The sequence below is a fragment of the Cyclopterus lumpus genome, chromosome 6 (assembly GCF_009769545.1).
Source record: "Cyclopterus lumpus isolate fCycLum1 chromosome 6, fCycLum1.pri, whole genome shotgun sequence".
Taxonomy (NCBI): domain Eukaryota; kingdom Metazoa; phylum Chordata; class Actinopteri; order Perciformes; family Cyclopteridae; genus Cyclopterus; species Cyclopterus lumpus.
Window position 1 is genome coordinate 17225870 of NC_046971.1, and position 13317 is coordinate 17239186.

Below are 13317 nucleotides of genomic sequence, written 5' to 3' on the forward strand. Positions count from 1 at the left end.
TCAGCTTTCCCATGAAAGTGGCAGATGTTCCCCAAGGTGCGCGTGCACATGCCGTATAGACATGAGAAATACACACACATACCATTTCTCGCTGAACCATGAATTATTGCTTATCGAGAGCGCCGTCTCCTCACCAGAGTGGGAGGTGTAAATCAGAAGGCAAGCAGCCAGGGAGTCGCGAGGGGCCCCCGTGCACATACACACTTCTTCATACACACCCCCTCACTGACGTGAGGGGGTGTGTATGTTTCTACTTCAGTCTCCTCTGAGAAAATAAAGCAGGGAACTTGGGGACCAGATTTCTTAAACTTAACGCAGCCATGCTCTAACTTAACCTCTCTCTCACAGACACAAACGCACACACACACACACACACTGCGTCTCTGTGTGAAGCTCCCCCACATATGCAGGTGCCTTGAGAAAACTAATTTCAGATAGCCACTGGCCCTGAAACACTGAAGAATGAAAACGCAACACAGGGTCAAGAAATCTAAAGAACCACGAGTGTGTAATGGAGCTGTGGACACATTGCTCCTCTTTCGATCAACTTCTTGTCTACAGCCTCTTTTATTTTCTCTCTGGATGTGAAGGGAGAATTAATAGAGAAACAGCGGAGCTGTGATATAACTTCAGAGTGTTTTCTCTCTCTTATTCCGTCTCCGCCGTCTGTTCTTCAAATTGAACTTTGACTCCAAAGTTGTATGCGAGAGGTGAAGGCCTGCCCACCCCATTCTGGTTGCTTTCATGCATGCGTTCATGACCTGACATTTGGAGAACGGCGCCATTCTTCTTGTTGGACTAATGGCCACACTCCATTTAGCCGTGTCCACGCCACGGCCCTGGCATTGTTCATGGTGGCTCTGTATATGTGTGTGTGAGTGTGTGTGTGTGTGTCTGTCCCCATCATCGCCAACCATCCATTATTTGATCGACTTCACACTTGACGGGTGTTTTGCTGAGGACCCGAGGAAGTGTCTGAAGCAAGTTCTTGAGATCTAGTGGACATATTTATTGGTAGTGTGTTACGTGTAGTTTATTGAGAGTTAAGACTGTTAACTGTCACACGCAAGAACCGATGTAAAGAAGAGAGTTTGCAGATCTACTGTACATATTTATTTTTATTTTTTTCTCGACAACCGCTGCAGAGAAGGGTTCTGAATGTTTTTTTTGTTCCTCCCCTCGAGGTAGACACTGGTTTTTATTCACTTTAGTCTGGCGTAACATCAATCTGCAGATACTTCAAACTGGCTTGAGTCTGATAATCCATCACAATGATCCTTATGTCTGTTTTCATTGTTGACAAAGTTACATTGTCAATGGCTGGTTACACATCTGTTAGAGTAGTTTGAATCAAATGTTCTGCAAACACTAATATAACTGGAAGAAGAATAAAAGGCGGCATGGACATGTGATGTATTGCCTTTCTCAAGCAGGTTTAAAATGTTTATCTCGGGGGCATCCAGTTTGTTTGTTCTTTCTTTCCAAATGATTTACTAGATGCGCAGATTTTGGAAATTTCAACCTGGAACTTCAGTAATGATTGAAATCCATTATGGCTTGTCATGGTTTTCAATCCAAAATGTGCTATGTATTATTTTTAGACAGATGTTGTTACCTGGCAATAAAGAATCTGAAAAACACCAGAGTGGGTTATGTGGGCTGACATTGAGATGTTGTCTCATGTGTAATGTATTGTATTATTCACACCTTTTTCTTTCTGTGACATGTCAAAATGTCTTTGGGAAAGTTTGTTTTATCATGTTCATTTTGAAGCAAAAATATTATGTATTAAGAAAAAGTTAATCTATAAAGAACCTTAATTCCTTTTCAACTGCTACACACAGTTCACCGTTTTAATCTTGGGTAATTAATACGTTAGGCTGTTTAATCGTGCCTGTTACCAGTGACAGTCTTGACTGAGAGGACGAGCAGCTACTGTTGCTGCTGAGTCTCGTATTGATTCCACTTCCCGACCCAGTTGTGGTTCTTTTTGTGTCTGCTTTTAGAATTAGACGAGGTTTCATATCACTTATGACATACATCAGTGCCTGAATGTGTCTGCAAAAACACACACACACACACAAACTCACACTTTGTGCTACTCTCCAATTTCAGATGAGCTTTGGACATTGTGATTAAAGCAAAACCTCGTTACAGATTAGCTCAGGGAAAAAAATATGATGATTTATGCCAAGGCGAGATAATGGGTGATCTTCACTCTCATTGAGTAACTTTGAATGCACACAGATAGTTTTCTTTTAGAAGCAACACTGACCATAAAACAAGGTCAGTTATGTCTTTTATGGGCTGTGTAAAAGGTAACTGCATGACAACCAGAACGAAAGGGAGAACTTTTTTTTGGTCTGCTTATATGTGTGTTTTGTGTGCGTGTGTGAGAAAGACCTTGACCTCTGTAGATGTCATCTTTTTATTAGGATGTCCTGCGAGGAATCAGGAGATATCAATCACATTTAGAAAGCTAGACACGGAATGCTGACAGGGGTCTCCACGGAAACGCCATGGACACTCTTCAGCACTCTGCTTCTCGTCCAATCGCGGCGAAATGTCTCATCGCAGCACATTCCACACATAGCCAGTTCATGATTGAGGAGGACACTGCTGTGACCACCGACACTAAGTCAAAATCATTCACAATATAATGTGTATTTTAAGAGCAGTGAGCCAGGTTATGAATAGAGCAGGAATGGCAGCCGTTAGAATGAGCAAAGATAATTAACTTTAACTAATGAGACACTGACAGGCACACACACCCAGTGAGGTTTTATTATGCTAGGGGTTATAATAATTGCTTATAACTAGTGGTCATCATGAAACCCACGGTTCGGATCGCATCACGTATCGGAGTCACGGATCGGATCAGCACGAAAGACAAAAGGGAGCAAATATTCTTTTACAGATCCCTGATCACGCTTTTTTTCCTCCCGGATCCCCCCTCAGGCCGGACCATGAGGGGGGATCCGTACGGATCATAGATCGACAATGTCCTTTATACCACTACTCATAACATATGCATATACCATCAGCCAAAGCACAAAAAAACTCATGAACCAGTGAGACCAAATAGGCACTGACTTTGAAGTAGCATCCAGTAGCGGTGAACTCAGTATAGCACACACAGAGGAAAGTAATGCTTCAATCTAAAACATTAACACTGATGGATATTCACAAATAAGGTGGTTCATTTTCCCTTTAATTATTATATATTTAATCCAATCATTTAAAACTGGTATGATTGTAATTGAAGTGTAATTATCTCATTCTCATTAACAGCTGTGAGTAATTAGTGGCATTTAAAACAGCATACAAAGTGGGAAGAAAAGTTGTTAGACCTCTTTCGAGCTAAAGGTCTTTAAATCAGGCTCGACAGTCAGCCTCCTCTTCAGATTTGCAAAGCACTGCATTATCTGCTGTTGGCATGAAACCTGTGATGTGCCAAGACATCAGTACAGTTAGGATATGAAACCCTAACTTACACAAGTTGCACAAAATGTAAAAAATATTTCAGGTCTTAATTAAAAAAATAACACCAATTTGTTTTCACACTGGTGCAGACAGACAGATGGGTCACACAAAGAGGAGTTAGGTTTCTATCTGTGAAACATGATGTGTCTCTCTGAAGACAGGCCTGTCAGTCAGCCAGTGGCAGAATGAGTGATCCCTGGCCATAGCATTGCTCCCGTGCCATCACCGAGATGATATTTCCCCACAGCTAAATGTCACATCAATATTGCAGCCAGCTAATTAATCTCGGCTCCCATGAAACCTGGTGACATCTCACATCCCGTTGGAATCGAGCAGCTCCGAAGCCGCACTTTTACTCTTAATACATATTTGCACAGAGCACCCATTTGGTGCGGTTCAAAACACAGTTGGACCCTCGTGCTTCATTTCCTTCTCCCACACAGGTTTCAAAAGAAAACTTTATTAGTGAAGGAAGTAGCAGCACAGCTTGACTTCTATTCCATTGCGGGCAGAGGTATACTTCAAGGGTAGATGGAAAAGGAAACAATTTTTCACAGGATGTTCGACAGGAGGATGCAAGCGTCCAGCGTGCTGGAGGTGAGTGATAGCCTGAGTGTTCGGGTGGTGACATGAGGTGAGCGGGTGATTACTGAAGACAAAAAAGGTCAAGACGCTCAGTGACCCACCCATTGGCTGAGCTACTAAAGGTAACGGTCTCAGCATGGATGTTGGATCAAAGTCAAACTTTTCTAATAGCCTTTGACCCTTACAATGCAATTAATAACTAGAGAATATGTTCTTGTATCCAATATGTTGCTGTGTGCATGATTGTGTATAAAAAGAAGGGAATCCATTAGATGCCATTTAGATCTATAAGGGAACTATTATCCTCAGTAACACATCATATAATAAAGTTACTCTAATGATAAGGGTTTGACTTCCCTGCACATGTTGTGCTTTCCCAGAGGTTTACAATATATAAAGTGTTTTTTGCTATTGCAGCCATGACATTGAGGTGTTGGAAACTATTTAGGCCCCAGGAGATTTAGCTTCCTCCTGCTGTAAAAGCTTGTTGCCAAGCAATATTTGTTAAAGCCAGAGACTGTGCTTGGAAGCGTATACTTCGTGAATTCGGTGAGAATCACAAAGCATAAAATAGTTTGAACCCAGATTTTTCATGGATCGACTCTCTCTGTAGTTCAGATATTATGCAAGAATGCAGCACAGCTTGGTGCTTACCTGTCCTACATAGACCAGCAGTCTGGCGTTGAGAGGACTCTCATCAGAACTCAGCCAGAACTCAGAGTTATCATCAGACGATACCGAGAACTGGAAATCACCTGGAGGGGAAAAACATGATCAAAGTGTGCGTTGGCGGGAGCAGACATGCATGATCCCAGGTAAGTATAATCTGTAATTGGATAGGGCATGGCCCCATGTAATAGGTTCTTAGTGTCGAAAAATGCACCAAACAAAATGGATGCCCAGACTGCAGTTTGGACGCAGTGATATCTAAAGTCTTAGAAATTAATTTCTAATCCGTACGTAGCAACTAGGTGAATGGAAATCGTAGCAACTAGAGTCCAATGGGATTTATTGGGATATATTTACATTTGAGCACTGATATAAATATGCAGTATAGTTATTAATCAAGATCATCTTTCATTACAAAAGCAGATAATCAGGACCCTTGAAGATTATGCACAAAACGTCAATCTTGTCTGGCAAAACCAATAGTAAGAGCTACGTGAAGCCAATTCCAAGTCGCTGCTTTTGACACTTTACTGTATCAGTATGTATATAGTCCAAATCAATATTATATTACAGTGTGAAGGAATTCTTCAAAGAGACTCATGTCTTGTGTCTGACTAAATCAGAAGGATACAAGAGCCACTGCACTAGTGGCCTATGGATTGGGCGCAGGTCATGACAGTGACACTGAGCAGTTTTTATAGTCTGTAATCTGGATAACCGCCAAGCATTTCTATGTGGCTAACTCAGGTTATTTAACACTCAATCAACCTACAATAGCATGTAAATGTTGCATCTGGCAGGGTGAGGTGAAGGGTACTGTTAGTGTGCTTGTCAGAATTATGAAGAGAGAGCCATAACACCAGCAAAGGCCACGTAAGAGACTGAAATGAACATTAATCTAATTAATAAGAGGAAGGACTCGCTAATAAGAAGAGTTACCATCTCTGTAAGGGTGAAGGAAGCCAAATATTCTCAGGCCATAGTTCTTCCACTTGGGAGCAACTGCCAGCTTCCTCAGTGTGGTTCTGGTCTGCAAAGAGAAACAGGCATTCAGATTATAGCTGAAGAAGTTGTTGGATTCATACAATAATTAATAACATTCAATATTCTTTTTTTAATGTGAGTGAACCGTATCCTCTAACTCACCATTCTCTAATCCAGCCCAATCTAATAAATCAAGGAGTTAACTTTAATAAAATAAAATTAGAGCCCAAGGATTTCACAGAGCTTGATGATTACATTTTAATTTTTAAATCAGCTGTAGAACGCAGAATATCATGGAATTTATGAAAAGAAGTATTTTGCCACTGAGCCGAATGAAAAGAAAAAAAACTATGCCGCAATGTTTTGGTTTAATTTAGAAAGAGGCTGGCATAATTCACACTACGCAAATCTGCATGAGCACTTTATTTGATATTAAAAAAAGTAATGGATATTCATTTACATTTTTAATATGTTTCTATGTACTATTGGAATTGTATTGATCCACCACGTGATTAGACACTTTTTCTGAAGATGAGCTTTAATCGTAAAACACAATTCAGAAAATAATTAAATATTGGAAAACTATTTAATGGATTTTCCTACGGTCCTAATAACAGTTGATCAAATCTGTGACATTTCATCAACAAAATCGACACTCACCAGCTGGAAATGAAAAGCCAACTTCTGTCTACCTCTGTTGATGAAGATCGATTGTTTCAAATGCCACTTCGTCGGCTCTTTTCCACTTACGTGAGGGTAGTGAGGGAAGTGCAGGTTCTTCCTGAGTTGGGCTGTAGAGGAGCCACACCAGTCCTCAAACACATGCAGGTTGGCCTGGCCCTTAAACTGCCGACACAGAGTGAGAGAGACACAGGTTAGTGCCGACTGCAACAACAGCATCGCATTAGCTCTTAAATAGGCAGGTTATGCTTCAGTACTTAAGCGGCTGGAAATCCCATCCCGACAGAAAAACTGCCATTTGCAATGGTTCCAGTAGATATATTTTATGTATATTATTTCTGATGCCTCTCCCCCGTGCAGAGAGAAATGAGTACTTGGCGAAACATATGACTGCAGCGTGAAGTTTCCAAGGTTCTCACTGTCCTGAATAAGAGAAGTTGACAGAGAGCTCGTCGGGAAGGTATCTGGGGGTGGAGGGGCACTGGAGAATGTCTGGAGCAGTTTGTCAAGAGCTCATCCCCTGCCCATAGTCTGACATTTGTCTAAATTACACAGGGAAATCACAGGACACAGCAAGGACAGATGGTGAAACCAGTCTGCCCGGGGGTATAGCTTCCTCACAGACGCAGGCATGGTTCTGCTCATACACGAGAAGAGATGACACTTCAATGAGGCACGCTGCTTTGGAAGTGGAGTGTTTTGTTACATATACAATGTAAAGAACATATATATATATATATATATATATATATATATATATATATATATATATATATATATATATATATATATATATATATCTATCAGGCAAATTTGACTGTTTTCAAATCCATAAACACTCACCACCATATACATACAGACACACACCATTAAGCACGGCATGGGGTCTAGAGAAGCGACTGCATGTGCAGATGCACGTTTTCACATGTGCACACATGCAAAAAACGCAACCGACAGTGTGCGTCGAGCCGTGAGGGGGTTGTCTCGGGGATTTAATGCCCTGAAATACTGGACAATCAACCAACTGCACCAACACACATTTGCCTTCTTTAATGCGTGACAGCCGGCCCAGCAGGACGCCGCCATAGATATTTAGAACATCACACAGAGCACTTGAGACGTAAGCCGACTCTCACCAAACGAGACCATGCAGTGGGGGCTGCCTGCTCGGATCAAAGCAAATGCTGGCTGGATAAAGGTAGCCGTTCTGCGTGCGATGCGACTGCTTGCTGTAAAGTCAACAAGTGTGAGCTGTCAAACCAATCAATCAATCAGAAAAGTGAGCGTGACCTTGTGACAAAAAAAGCTAAAAAACACACACACACACACACACACACATAGCCGCAAAGCATGTCGTGCTCCCATGAGAGGGATTAGAGGGGTGAGACGGGGAAGCCTTTAAGGGTAAACAGCTCTACATGTCTGCAGAAAGACATTGATGGAAGGTGTCATGCTCCTTCAGTATCACACAGGCATACTAACAGATGGCCCGGCTCTAAGTGGTCATTTACATTCATCTCCCGCCACTGTACGGTCAACTAAGTGCCCTGCAAACTGACGGCAGCGCGGCAATTACGGCTCATGCATTAACCATGATATATTTTTGTTGAACAAACATGTCAGTTCAAAGCAGTGCGACTCCCGATGTTCTTAGATTTCCGTGCGCATGTTTTTTCCCCGTTCCCTTTGCTCCTGCAGAAAGACCGACGCCTGAGAAAAAACAGGAAGACGGAGAAACGGTGATTTTGCCGGGTCAGCAGATTCGAGAGCGGGAGGGAGTGAAAGAAAAAGATGAGGGAGAATGTCTAATGTTTTCATAAAAAAGGGAAGTGGCCAGAGAGCGGGAATCACGGCGAGGAGAGAGAGAGATGTGGCCCGGTCCCCGTGTAAATATGTGTCACGTAAAGCTTTTAATAGATTTCCTCCGGGTTATAAAAGCAAACCTTTATCGCCCCCCTCCCCCCCTACCTACTGTTGTCACATAGCAATAATGAGGCAACTTTAAAAGTCTCTAATTATTCACATGCATATCCCTGTGTGGCCCGGGAGAGGCCACATGCTGTAAAGTCAGCTTTCTGCTCGAGGCTGCTTGTGTATAATTGATTCTATTTTCTAGGTGACCGCGCAGCGAGAGCTCTCAATGTGGAATGAAGCAAGAAGGAAGTTGGTTTTTTTCTTCATCCTTAACCTCACCCTTTGATTTCTTTGCTTCCCTGACTGCTAAACTTTCCCTCGCTCATGTCATGTCATTGGACATTTTCCCAGTGAGTGCTGCTTCTGTCTCTCAAAAAGCCTTCAGAGCCACTATCCCTACTGTTGTCTCCTATTCCCTCTGACCTCTCTATTTCTGCCTCTCCATCCCTCCATCTCCGTCAGCAGACGCTGTTGATTGCTCGACTCCCTGCCTTTAGTTTCCCTGAGCTCAGCTGTCGGCTGTCAGTTTCCTGCGCTTTCTCTCTCCATCACGTTTTTTTGTTTTGTTTTGGTCTCCTCCTGATTCCTTTAGGAGCGTGGGATAAAGTGTCGCTCACATTAACAGTTTCTATAGAGATGGTGCATTGCGTGCTTGTGTGTGGTTGTTGGTTTTTTTTGGGAGGGGGGATTGTGTAGCGACATTGATTGATTGTGCTGTAGCAGTTTGAGTCTTCTCAAACGACATCTTTCTCACAGCCATGTCAGCTCACACTGACATTCGTTAATTGGCTTAAGAAGAGACGGAGTGACTGCTGCTGCTGCCTTTCTTTCTCTCTTCCTTCAATCTCATTTGAGTTCCTCTGTTCCTTAATCCAAAACCAGTCAGCCTTATGTGCTGTCCTGAAAGCATGGACTAGGAGCGTAATCCACAAACTGGAAGGCTAAGAAAGCATTGTTTCCTGCACTTGAAACCGCTACTACAAATTCAGCACCAGCTAAAGTAGACCGCAGGCACAGGTGCAAGAGAAGAACTCAAAGCAACGCAGCTCTGTTTGTCAATCACAATCATTGTGTCTGAACTTGTTTCCTTTGGCTTTGAGACAGAATCTTATGGGCATAAAGGGGGTATTTGCTGAGTCCTGCTGGCCCGATACTAGCCAATTCTTCACATTATTTTACTGTATATACTGTACTAAATGTATCGCGCTATATTACTGCAACATTATCAGCAATATGCAGTCACTACAGTCATTTCAGATGATCAACACAAACATTTGTAATACGACTGCAGTGCAACTTATATAGTGGATGAATTAATGAACAGTAAACACTCTTATAAGTAACATTTCAAAAATCAGGCACATCTCGTCTCAAAAAGATGCAGAAAAGCTGGTTCACGCGTTTGTTACTTCCAGACTAGATTACTGCAACTCCTTATTATCAGGCTGCTCTAATAAGTCTCTTAAATCCCTCCAGTTGATCCAGAATGCTGCAGCTCGTGTACTCACAAAAACTAAGAAAAGAGATCACATGACTCATTTAAAATTCTTCTCCTCACCTACAAAGCCTTGATTGGTGATGCACCATCATATCTTAAGGAGCTTGTAGTACCATATTGCCCCACTAGAGAGCTGCGCTCACTAAATGCGGGGCTACTTGTGGTTCCTAGAGTCCTAAAAAGTAGGATGGGAGCCAGAGCCTTCAGTTATCAAGCTCCTCTTTTATGGAACCAGCTTCCACTTTCAGTCCGGGAGGCAGACAGAGGCACCTCATTTAAGAGTAGACTTAAGACTTTCCTCTTTAATAGTGCTTATAGTTAGGGCTGAATCAGGTTTGCCCTGGTCCAGCCCCTTGATATGCTGCTATAGGCTTATAGGCTGCTGGGGGATGTTTTAGGATACACTGAGCACCTATCTCCTCTTCTCTCTCTCCTTATGGATGAATTTACATCTCTCCATTGCACCTTATTAACTCTGCTTCCTCCCCGGAGTCGTTGTGACTTCACGTCTCATAGGGTCCATTGGACCTGGAGGTGTCTGATGCCTGGTGAGCCGGCCTCCAGCGTTGGCCCTGCTGATGCGCCCCGCCCCCCCTCCTCTCTACCTCCTTCTGTTTCATGGATTGGAGTTCCATTCATACATTGTCATATTCATGTAATGTGTTTATGTAACTTTGTAAATGCTGTTCATTCTGTACACATGACATCTATTGCTTCTGTCCATCCGGGGAGAGGGATCCTCCTCTGTTGCTCTCCTGAAGGTTTCTTCCCTTTTTCCCTGTGAAAGGTTATTTTTGGGGAGTTTTTCCTGATTCGATGTGAGGTCCTGGGACAGGGATGTCGTATGTGTACAGATTGTAAAGCCCTCTGAGGCAAATTTGTAATTTGTGATATTGGGCTATACAAAATAAACTGAATTGAATTAAACTGAATTGAATTGAATTGAATAAGAGTCTGCAGTCACTCAAGAAGAAGAACAGCACATAATGCAGTTGCAGAAAATAAATGTAGAAAATATGTATTATATTTGATATATATATATATATATATATATATATATATATATATATATATATATATATACTGTATATCTATATATATTATAAAATGACATATATAACACACACACACAGAGAGATCAATACATTATCAAATGCATTGTAGGGATCATACAAAAGGTAACATTAAAAGATATTATTGAAAGAATCCTGCAGCTCACCTGTCCTTGAGCAATACACCGAACTCCAGTATTGTATGACGGCTCTGCCATAAAAAGAGTGAAGCTCAGCAAGTGCCATCTACTGTGTTCGCCTTTTGAGAATACACCTTTTAGCATGTTACTCTATATGTAATGCATCTTTGATGTGAACAAAGTGTACTGTGTATAGTTTAAGACTTTAACCTGTACATCGGTATCATGAGCTGAAGAAGTCTGGAGACGTTCACATTCCTTATTTCATCTTTTTGTCCATTTGTCTGTTGTTGTCAGTCTCTCTTGAGACAGAACCACTGTGTGCTACCTTGTCATTTGTATCTTCCTTATACTCTCATCACACTCCAGAGGCAGTCCCGACAACTGTCCTACATAGTGTATAGTCCTAAGATACCACACTTACAAAGCAACCTCCAGCTCGGGCTGCCATTACCAAGAGGGGAGATGGAAGGAACCAATTGATCTGTCAAATATGAGGAGTGAGGCAAGAAAAGAGGTGAAGGAAGACAGAATGACAAGTGCAGGGGGTAGAAGCCGAGTAAGAGAACAACAAGTGATTGATAAAGACATTAAAAAGTATACAATATGCAGCTCGGCTTAAGAGGCTGCTCTAAAAGGCACTGTTACTGCCTCTTCTCATCAGGCCACACATTTCCTCCACATAACCACATCTCTGTGAGCTCTGAGCATATCTCCATCTCTGCTGCTCGCTAATATCTCCTCTCTCTCTCTCTCTCTCTCTCACCCATCTGCTCGCTCTATCAACCGGACCAACAAATCAGACTCTCTCCCTTCTCTCTCCCTTTCTCAAAGATCTGGTGCAGCCTTCTGCGTTCCTGCTGGCAGCGAGGCACTGACAAATGGCCGCTCGGCGCACCCACTGACGAGCAATCGCACCAACTGACACTGCAAATCCCTTTTGGATAAAAAAAGAAAAGTGAGGCAGGATGTTCCTGGCAAAGACACACTGGGGTATATACAATAGCACTCAGCTCGCTCCCCCAGGGCATATAGGAGAGACAGCAATGAAGATCACTGTTGATGCATCATAACGCATACTATACTGCGGTTTTACTGAGCTATTATGCTGAAATGTACGTGTTGAACGAATGATCACAAGATACACGTTACATGCAAGTTATTCCCTCGGTGGCTTCGACAGGAAAGTCATGGCTTCAGCATATTCCACGAAATCTCTCCATCTGAATTTATCGCGGGCATTTAAATAGTTCAATGCCTATCTCATCTTCCTCACCCCATTAGTAAGTCAGGAAGCAGGAATGAAGAGAAAGTGGGATAAGTAGCTAAGATCGGCGGAAAAAGGCTTTTTTTCTTCTAAAAAAGGTACGGAGGTTTGAAAAAGGAGATTATATGTTGGAGAGATAATGAGAACTCATTTCACACAGAGGAGAGCAACACAAGCAGAGAAGGCAAGGTTCATATGATCTAGATTCCATCCTCATCAACTAGTGTAATGAGGATTTGTATAATCTGCCATCTGTCCTACAATTACATGTCTTCTGTGGTTCCAGGGATATAGCATGAGGGGGGAGGGATGTAGGCTGCAGTGGATACGTTGAACTGAGGAACGCGAGCTGTCGATCAGGTCTCATGACTGTAACAAGAAGCTGGGAATAGACAAGACGGAAGAAAGAGAGATGGACCGAAGGGACAGGGAGAAGAGACACATACCACACTTCTTCTTCTCCTGCGTCCTCCCACAGTCGAGTCAATCTCACGTTACTGTGAGAGGACGGGAGGGTCGGAGACGAGAGGAAGATACAACTCCTACTCCAGTCATGTGACTGCATGCGTTTCTGACTGAGGAGCCAGATGTGACGGCTGCTCCCACCTGAGTGATGATTTTCACACCACATGAGCCAGAAAACCAGACATCGGAGTCAGTCAGTCAACCGGCCATCCTCCATCCAACCTCCCTGTGCACTATGTCACTGTATTTGGGTTGACACCTTATGATTACCCGATTACCATAACTGAGCGTATGTATAAGACATGTGAGATGATGTGCTCTCTTTGGCTTTAATGTGGAACAGTACACATGTAAATAAATCATTAAAAGTCCTCCCTGACATCAAAGCAATCCCTTTTACTATCACTTTCTTTCTGTTCCTGACGAGATACAATTATTCATTATGCTCAAATTCCTCTCTGGATTCATGTCGAATGACTGTTTATCCCTTCATGACTCTTAAAAAGTCGGCCAGCTCTCTCTCTATGTCTCTCTGATCTCTATCCAGTGTCAGTATCCTTGACATGTCAGTGTCCTTGA

At 42.5% G+C, this 13317-nt stretch overlaps 1 protein-coding gene across 2 annotated transcripts in view; it reads right to left on the bottom strand.

Moving 5' to 3' along the window:
- b4galnt4a (beta-1,4-N-acetyl-galactosaminyl transferase 4a) overlaps positions 1 to 13317 on the bottom strand; it is a 125284-nt gene that overhangs the window by 41750 nt on the left and 70217 nt on the right. The window contains exons 4-6 of one of the 2 annotated variants that reach the window (XM_034535848.1): positions 6472 to 6567; positions 5677 to 5767; positions 4723 to 4823 (exon numbers count right to left, since the gene is read on the bottom strand). In XM_034535848.1, coding sequence (XP_034391739.1) covers positions 4723 to 4823; positions 5677 to 5767; positions 6472 to 6567 — 288 coding nt within the window. The other variant, XM_034535849.1, reaches the window with a different exon arrangement.